The sequence below is a fragment of the Emiliania huxleyi genome (genome assembly GCF_000372725.1).
Source record: "Emiliania huxleyi CCMP1516 unplaced genomic scaffold EMIHUscaffold_74, whole genome shotgun sequence".
NCBI classification, from domain to species: Eukaryota; Haptophyta; order Isochrysidales; family Noelaerhabdaceae; genus Emiliania; species Emiliania huxleyi.
In genome coordinates, this window is record NW_005196456.1 from 390,013 (window position 1) to 398,534 (window position 8,522).

General features: G+C 64.4%; 1 protein-coding gene across 1 annotated transcript in view; it reads left to right on the plus strand.

The window, feature by feature from the left end:
• Positions 1-553, plus strand: part of EMIHUDRAFT_465598 (hypothetical protein) — a gene marked incomplete at both ends in the record, with an annotated part of 8,129 nt that extends 7,576 nt beyond the window's left edge. Inside the window, one exon of the mRNA XM_005760782.1 lies at positions 288-553. Within this exon, the coding sequence (XP_005760839.1) occupies positions 288-553 (266 nt within the window). The remainder of the gene's footprint in view (positions 1-287) is intronic.
• Positions 554-8,522: the final 7,969 nt, after the last annotated feature.

The following is an 8,522-nucleotide window of genomic DNA, read 5'->3' on the forward strand; positions in this document are numbered from 1 at the left end:
TACGACAAGCTCAACAAGCTCCTCCAAAAGGCGAAGCCCATCGTCGAGCGCGAGGGGACGCCGACGTTTTACTTTTTGGCACTCGCGCACCTCGAGGAGGTGACAGTTCCGGGAAGATCCCCCTCCCTGCCCACCGCCCGCGCGCCCAGATGGCTGCCCGAGCCGTGCTAGAGGCCTCGCATCCGCCCTCCCGATCTCTCGCCGCCGCCACCGACGCCCTCTGCTCCCGTTCGCTCCTTCCCCTCCTGCTCGCTCTTTGCCCCACGCCGCTTCCCTCCCCTCCCCAGGCTCGTACGGCTACAAGTACGAGCCGCGCGACGGCTACGGCGAGCGCTCCCGCCGGCCGTGGGTCGAGCGGGGCGACCGCGGCGGGCACCACGGCGGCGGCGGCGGCGGCTACAAGCCGTGGCACGAGCGGCGCGATGGCGAGCACGGCTTCAACCGGCCGTGGCAGGACCGGCGCGACGGCGGCGGCCGCGGCGGCGGCGGCCGCGGGTGGGGCGGCCGCAGCGACCGGCAGCAGCTCGACAACTACAAGGGCCGCCGCTTCTGAGGCGGCCGACGCCTCTCCCTCCCCGCGAGCCGCGCGCGCGTTGCGACCGCGGCGGATGCTGGGATGCAGCGCGGTTTGCCGCTCCCGCGCGGCGCGGTTCTCGGCGACTCCCCGGCGAGAGCCCAGCGCTGGCACGGGCTCCCCGCGGGCGGCCGCGACTCGGCGCTGGAGCGCTCCAGAAATTTGGTTGCCAGCTGGAATTACAACACACCGGCGAAAAACAAAACGTCATTCACAGCCAGAGAGGGAGGTGCTCACCTCCGAGCTCCGTTCTGGACCTTAGTACCCCTAGGGTTCTGAGGGCCGGATTGTGGACTTAGTTGCAAAAAGTCGGTGGTGCAAAACCGCGAACGAAAACGCTGTCACGGCCCCAGCTCGGCACTATCTACTCAAAAAAAAGTGACGTAGAGCACCCACTTTTTAAGCGTTCCGCGCACACACAAGGTCCGCCTGCGTGCGCCGCCAGCTTCCCAGAGGGCCATCGCGCGAAAAACGACGGAGGAGATGCATCCTAGCTGTCGCCACCAAAGGCGACTCGACGCCGCTGAGATCGGAGATCAAGCTCTGACAGGTCACACGTCGCTCCTTTGACGCCGACGTGACTCACCCGTACAGAGCGCATCAGGACACAGTCTCGACGCGCTCGGTACGACGCCTGCGCCCCGTATCGGGTCAGGTGGCACGACGCTCATCGCGCCTACCAGCGCTGCCGTACAGGTTGCCACGACGAGGTCGAGCACGCTTCTATACGCTCGCCCAGCCTTCCTTTCCATCCCATTAGGCAGCCTGGGAACGGTGGCGGTCAGAGGCAAAGCCTGCGAGGGGTGGTGGAACCACATGTCACGGCTACTGCCGGCTCGACCCCACGATAGCCTCCGGAGGCTGACTTTGAGGCACCATCATCGGACGATGTCGACGAGTTGGGTCGCTCTCGCGGTAGCCAGGTAGCCCCCCATACTAGTAGCACCAGCCATGGCCTCAGGGAGGCGGGCGAGGGCGCTGGGAGCAACACGGACAAAAAAACATCAAAAGTGGTCATGTTGACACCACCCGTATTTGCAACTAGTCTAAGACCTTTTAAGAAACTAGCTGAGGGGCTCGCTAAACGCTCGCCGAGCTCCATGCTGTGCAACACCAACTAATCGTCAGGGGCGCGGAGAGCGCAGTGCACTGCGGTGAGGCTGCGCAGCGGGGGCTCGCCCCCTGCACCGCGGCGCGCTCAGCGGCGTAGGGGAGAGGGCGGTCGGTGGCGGCGGCGGCGAGGCGCGAGGCGGTGGCGGCGGTGGTGCGGGCGGCGGGATGACAGGGGAGGCGGCGGGATTGACAGGGGAGGCGGCGGCCACGCTCGAGCGGAGCGGCTCGAGAAGGGGGGGGGCGGCGGCGAGGCGCCGGTGAGCGAGGCGCCCGCGCCATCAGAGGGACGCCGCCGCGAGATGGAGGGCGGCGGTGACGGAGGCGAGGGGCGAGGCGGCGGCGGTGGCGGCGGCGGCTAGAACGGCGGCACCGAGTTTGTCTCGGTGAGCGGAGCGGCGGCGGGAGGAGGAGCAGCGGCGGCGCTCGCTCGCTGTTGACGGGAGCGCTTTTGAGCCTGGGAGCCCATGCCACTGCGACCGGCGTGGCCGGGAACGGAGATCGCGCGCGCGCCGCCACTCACGACGCGCGCGCGATCTTCGCGGAGTCGGGTCCCCAGAGGGAAGCGGTCTTCTCGGCCGACGTCCAGCGGCGCGCAAGGAAGCAGGCGCAGCGGAGGCGGCCTAGCACCGGCTCGGCGCCGGGCGGTTGCGCTGCCCGCGAGCCGCGTCCTGAGCCTCGGCAGCGCGCTGCGCGGCGCGGCGCTCGCGCCGCTGCGGTTCCGAGAGCGGCATGATGGTAGGACCAGCTGAAGCTCGAGACTCCTCGGTATCACGAATTGCGCAGGTCACGGGGATAAACGGCGGACAACGCGAGGCCCTTATATCTTTAGATGAGGAGGTTTGGGGGCTCAACGATTGTCATTTAAGAGATTGCAGGCACGGGGGGTCCCTCTTTTAAGTCCGTTTAAGAAAATCGGCCTCACCCCGGCACGCGTCGCTGGGTTCCGCGCCGGTTTCTCCAATACTGCCGTTATTTTAGGCACAAACCCGCCACTGAAGACACATCTGTAAGTCTGGTGCCATACTCGCATATAGGGGACGCGTGCCAGCTGACTGTTTGTGTCTGTGTGTCGCTCGTGCGTGTCGTCATCATCTGTCTAGCGTCCACCCATACCGCGTTGGTGTCCAGCTTAGGGGACCCCTAGGGTCCTGAGGGCCGGATTTTTTAAGCGCTTTTAAGAAATGAGGAGGTTTGGTGGCTTAACTTGCCATTTAAGAGATTGCAGGCACGGGGGGTCCCTCTTTTAAGAGACCGTTTAAGAAAATCGGCCTCGCCGGCACGCGTCGCTGGGTTCCGCGCCGTTTTCTTCAATACTGCCGTTATTCGGCTCTGAAGACACATCTGTAAGTCTGGTGCACTGGCAGGAGCCATACTCGCATAGGGGACGTGCTAGCTGACTGTAGCCAGCTTCCCGGCCTCCGGCGTGTCTACCGGGAGCCTCCCGGACCATCGACCTCGGGAGCTCTCCCGCACCGTTTAAGCGTTTAAGACCGTTTAAGGAATTGGCGGCCCAGCAGCTCTTAAAACTTGCCATGGCAAGTTTTAAGCCGTTTAAGCCGCAGGCGCCCCAGGGCCCACCCTTTTAAGCCTAGGGGTCCCCTAAGGTGTCCAGTCCGAGCCTGGCTGTTCTTCACCTTTCTACCTACCTACAGCTGACTGTAGCCAGCTTCCCGGCCTCCGGCGTCTACCGGGGAGCCTCCCGGACCATCGACCTCGGGAGCTCTCCCGCACCGTTTAAGCGTTTAAGACCGTTTAAGGAATCGGCGGCCCAGCAGCTCTTAAAACCTGCCATGGCAGGTTTTAAGCCGTTTAAGCCGCAGGCACCCCAGGGCCCACCCTTTTAAGCCTGGTACCCTAAGCGTTCTGGGGCGTGGGGGAGCCCCTCCCCCCCCTCGGTCCTCCACCCTCTGTTCGCTTTCTCCGTTGAGCGTTGTGGTCAGGCAACGGAGCTCTCGGCTGCGGGCGGGGCCCGTCAGCCGTCGTCACCCCCTCCTCACCTCCAAAAGAAAAATTTTCCAACAAAACTCCCTCGCACAACACTGGGCACGGGACTGGCACAGAAGAAGAATTTTACAACAAAAGGAAGTCCAGTACCTGAACTTCACCACCGAAAAAGAAACTCATCGAAGCAGTCGCTAGTGCGCTGCTCGACGACGGCGACTCGATCGATGAGCTGGAGGCGCTGCTGCCGCAGCTGGCGCACCTGACGACGCGTCTGCCGGCGGACTGGCTCCTCACCTCCGTGCTTCGTCCTCCGCGTGTGCGAGTCAAACGTGCACTGGGCGCTGCAGCTCACGTGGATTGCATACAGCAACGAGAACCCCGAGCAACGGCCAGCGGTCCAAGCCCGACCGGGCCCCGGGGGGGGGCGCCACTACGCAGGAGCCCAGAACGCCGTACGGCCAAGGGTGACGCATTCTCCCCCCTGCCAGTAGCCCAGGCAGACCCCCCAAAGAGCCGAACAGCACTCTGGTGGCGGTGGAGATGGCGGCGGAGGGAGGGGAGCGCGGTCGGGAGGGTAGGGTGGGGGCGAGGGAGGCGGTTGGCAGTAGCCCAGGCAGACCCCCCAAAGATCCAAACAGCACTCTGGTGGCGGTGGAGATGGCGGCGGAGGGAGGGGAGCGCGGTCGGGAGGGTAGGGTGGGGGCGAGGGAGGCGGTTGGGGTGCGGTCCCGGGCGGATAAGGCGGCGGCGGCGGAAATGGCGACGGCGGCGGCGGGTTCAATGTGTACCATCCAATTAAGGCATCCTCGTATGTCTTGCCGACGAAACCGATCGTAGGCGTGAGAGGGGAGTTTGGGTCCAGGCAGACGTCCAGCGTTAGCCCGATTACTGCCACGCCCACCAGCAGCATCAGAGTTGGCCACCAGCGGACGTACTTGAATGCGAGCGCTTGGAAGCCAAAAGCAAGGGCCCAACAAGGCCAAACAAAGACGAGGAATCGATACAGATACGGAACAATCATGAAAGCAAGGAGGATTGCGAATGGGTCACCGGATGGTTCGTCCTCGAGAAACAGCTTCCAGATTCCAAACAGGGCGAGCGACGCGACAGCCAACGTTCTCTGACGCTAGATAGCCAACGATGAAAAGGGGCAAGGAAAACGCGAACGCTGCGTTGGAGCTCACGAGTGCTCCACCACTGCGGTCAAACGTGGCGGCATCATCAGAAGGAAGTGCTCGGGCGCATACCGCCGCCACAAAGAGTTCACCACCAAGAAGAGCTACCTTTAGCACGTAGAGGTGTTCGGGCGCAAAAGTGACAATCATCATCAGAAGGAAGTAGTCGCCGATTAAGCAGAGGGCCAGGGCGTTGCCGAGGGTGCATCGCATGCTCGGGCGCTGGGTGTCTGAGGGCAGCAGGGGTGGAGCTAGTCAAGCAGGTCCAGAGGGGACGCGGCGTGTGGCGTGGGCAAGTTGCGTCCATGACACCCAGCACATAAATCACGCACGGACCCGTTGAGTCGAAGGACGTCGTCGTCGATGGAATCCCTGTCCGCATCGCCCCCAGCGTCTCCGAGGAGACCGCGATCGTGTCAAACCAAGATAAGCGGCTGCACCTGTGACCTGTGTCTCGGACAAGGCGATCGTCTTCAGAGCGGAAAAAAGAAAAACCGCGGGGTTGCGCAGCTTCGAACAGGAGCGAGTTCGCGCTGCGCTAGGCTCAGACGGCGTGTTCGCGCTGCGCTAGGCTCAGTACGGCGAGTTCGCGCTCTGCACCGCTCTTAGCACATCCACAAAGTCAAAGAGACTCTGGCTGTGGCTCTCTTGCGGAGAATTTATCTCTCGGCTGCGTTGGCTCGCCAAAGTCTTTGTTCTCGGGATGGCTCCCCTCAGCGGGTAGGGAGACGCGAACCCGACGGAGTCCGGTGGTGGGGGCCCACGCAGCCAGCCCCTGCGTTGCAAAGGTTGGTGCTGAGCCGCCGCCGCCGCTCGCTCTCGAAAAGCGTCGCGCTGCTGCCCGTTCCCGGAGCGACGAGCGCGAGTTTGGTGGCCAGGGCCTTGCCTGAAGGGGGGCGGGGCAAGGGGGGAGAAGATGAGGACGTCACCGAGCGGGGGCTGCCGGGAAGGTGGTGGGCGGGGCGTGGATGCACCTTAAACGAGCGAGTAGCGGGAAGACCGTCGATACTCCGGCGGAAGAGTGCTCCCCCGCCGCCCCCTGGGTCACCCCGAGTGACCTCGCAGCCCACGCCGTGAGGCGCTGCTGTCAGGGGAATGTTGGGGGCGCGCAAAGCCGCTCGGAAGAGACGGCCAGGAGCCAAGGAGCGGCCGGAGCGCGGCGAAAGACCGAGGGGAAGTGGCCGCCGCATACAGCCTCCGGCGGGCCTCCGGCGGACGCCTGCGGCGTGGCGCTGCGCGCGACCGGCCCCTTCTCGGTGCGCTGCAGGACGATCTCGCTCAAACGTGCGCCTGCCGAGGCGGGGCGGTCACGAGACCGGCTGAAATCGCGGCCACAGCTGCTTCGGGGGGTGAGGATGTGGCTGGATATGATCAGCTTCTCGCGAGGTGCCCGCGTCCCCCCCCCCCCCCCCCCGACGCAGCAGCGATTTCGCCACCTCTAATTTTTCGCGGCCTTGGCGCAGGGTACCCGATACCCGGTAGGGCCAGCAAGCCAAATTTCTTTTTTTCGCGCCCCCGCGCCCGCGCCGAGCCAAAGGAGCTCCGCGGAGCCGCCAGGCGCCCGCCCCGGACCGCCGGGGCGGGCGCCTGGCGGCGCCGCTGCGCAATAACTCGACAAGCCTCGCCGCGACTGGCTGCTGATCGCCAGAGCTCTCTCTGTCTCGGGGCGACAATATCGGTGTGTGTGCACGCGCCCCTCTACTCGCGCGGCGCCTGCCCCTCGCCTCGCCCGGACACGTCCTCTCGATCGATGGATGGAGTCGAGTGAGTATTCTTGATACGAAACCACGACGACAAACACCAGTCGACTCGCATCGGTTGCCTCCATGAACGGCGGAGCTATTCTCGCGCCCACACCACACCTGGCTCCAACGTGGACACGCCCATAGCTGGGGACACTACTAGGTCACGCATGGCATCAGAAGTTTTATCTCTGTGGGCCCCGAAAGGCATCTCTAGCAGCGTCGTTACGCATGCGCCCTCCCCTCCTGGGCGCATGCGCCTCACATCTCGCCAGAGCATTATAGCTCTCGGTGTGCCACGAGACGAGTTTTTCGCCATCGCCGCGAGCAGCAAGCCGCCCGCCGCAACAGCCGGAGGCATCGCCACAGCACCAGCCGCGCCGCGGTCCCGCACCCGTCGACGAAGCTCCCCCCGCGGAAGACCGCGCGTAGCGACGCCTTGACGAGCGAGATGAGCGCGCTCGAGGCTCGCCCACCTACTGCCCCTGAGAGTTGGTTACGAGTGGGATCGGCTCCCCCCCTTGGGATCAAAGCTTCCACGACCTCGCACCCAACATCACAGGCGGGATCAGAGAGAGACTCCACACCGGACACCGCCCGGGCACAGACTCCCTACCCATCGGATCGCACAGGGCCCCCTCGGAGCAGCCCACGCACAATCACGCATCGGCAGAATTAGTGCCTGAGCCAGGCAGACAGCACAGACAAGGAGAGGAGAGAGAGAGGAGAGAGAGAGAGAGAGAGGAGAGAGGAGACGGTGAGGGAGTGTGCACACGTGAGGAGTGGGGATTGGTGTCTGTGGTGGGCTGTAGTCCTACTACGTGGTTACATCACGCGCCCCTCAGGAGCTTAAGGTAGAGTGTAGCGCCCTAGACGCCTCGGTGCCTCCCACCGGGTGAGACCATCCGGATCAATCGAGCCCGCCTCCGGCGGGCCGTCCCCGCGATGGCCCACAGTCCTCCGTCGCCTGGTCGAACCCCCTGCCTCCCGGTTGAACCCCCAGTCCTCGTACTCGACCATTAAATAAACTCAAAGGTCCACCACAGCCACCACCCTCCACCTCCACCGTCGAGCCGCGATCGCTGCCGCCCGCGACGCCGCCCGCCGCCTCAGATGCCCGCGACGCGCGCGTCGAGTCGAGTCGGAGAGCCGCGCCGCACCACCAGCAGCATCTGCACCAGCAGCAGCATCTGCACCAGCAGCAGCAGCAGCAGCAGAGAGAGGCGCCAATTTTGAGATTGCCCGAGACAGCCCGGAGATGGCCCCGCGTTGTAGCCCCGGTGCCGGCGCCTCACATCTCAGCCTCGAGGGGCCGGTTACGCCGCGCAGTCGAGCAGCAGGAGCTCGGGCACAACTTTGTCGACAAACAGGTTGAGCAAAATTTCGCCGAAGAAGCGGCACCGGCTGCACGCCGGGATGAACCCGGACCGATGACATTGTGCCGAACCGCGGCGGCTCGCCGCCGCGGGCCCACAGAAGGGCTGGGAGCCGCGGCACTAGAGATTGCAAAATGGCGCGAAAAGAGGGTGGAGATCCTTTTGCATCGTGAATGAGTCCATAGCGCATCTCCTTGAAGGTTTGAGCCCCCCTCCTCCCCCGGGCCCCCGAATCGAGATTGGAGATTGGAGATTGGAGATGGAGATCGGAGATCTGACTGAATCCGGCCTAAGATGACGACGTTGGAGGTTGGAGATTGAAGATGGAGATCGGAGATCTGACTGGATCCGGCCCAAGATGTAGCGACGCTGGAGATGGGAGAGTACTGGAGAGATCAGATGGAGATCGGAGCCCCCCCAGCCCGTGGTGTCTCATCGATTTTTTTGTTTTGTTTCTAGATAACGGTTCTGTGCGCGGACGGCCCGGGGAGCCTGCGGCGCCATTTTATGGGCTGCGGCGCCTGGCTTGAGCTTGGAAGCGTAAAAACGAGTCCGCCTGGGCGCTCTGCTAACACGCAGGGCGCTGCGCGGCTCGACG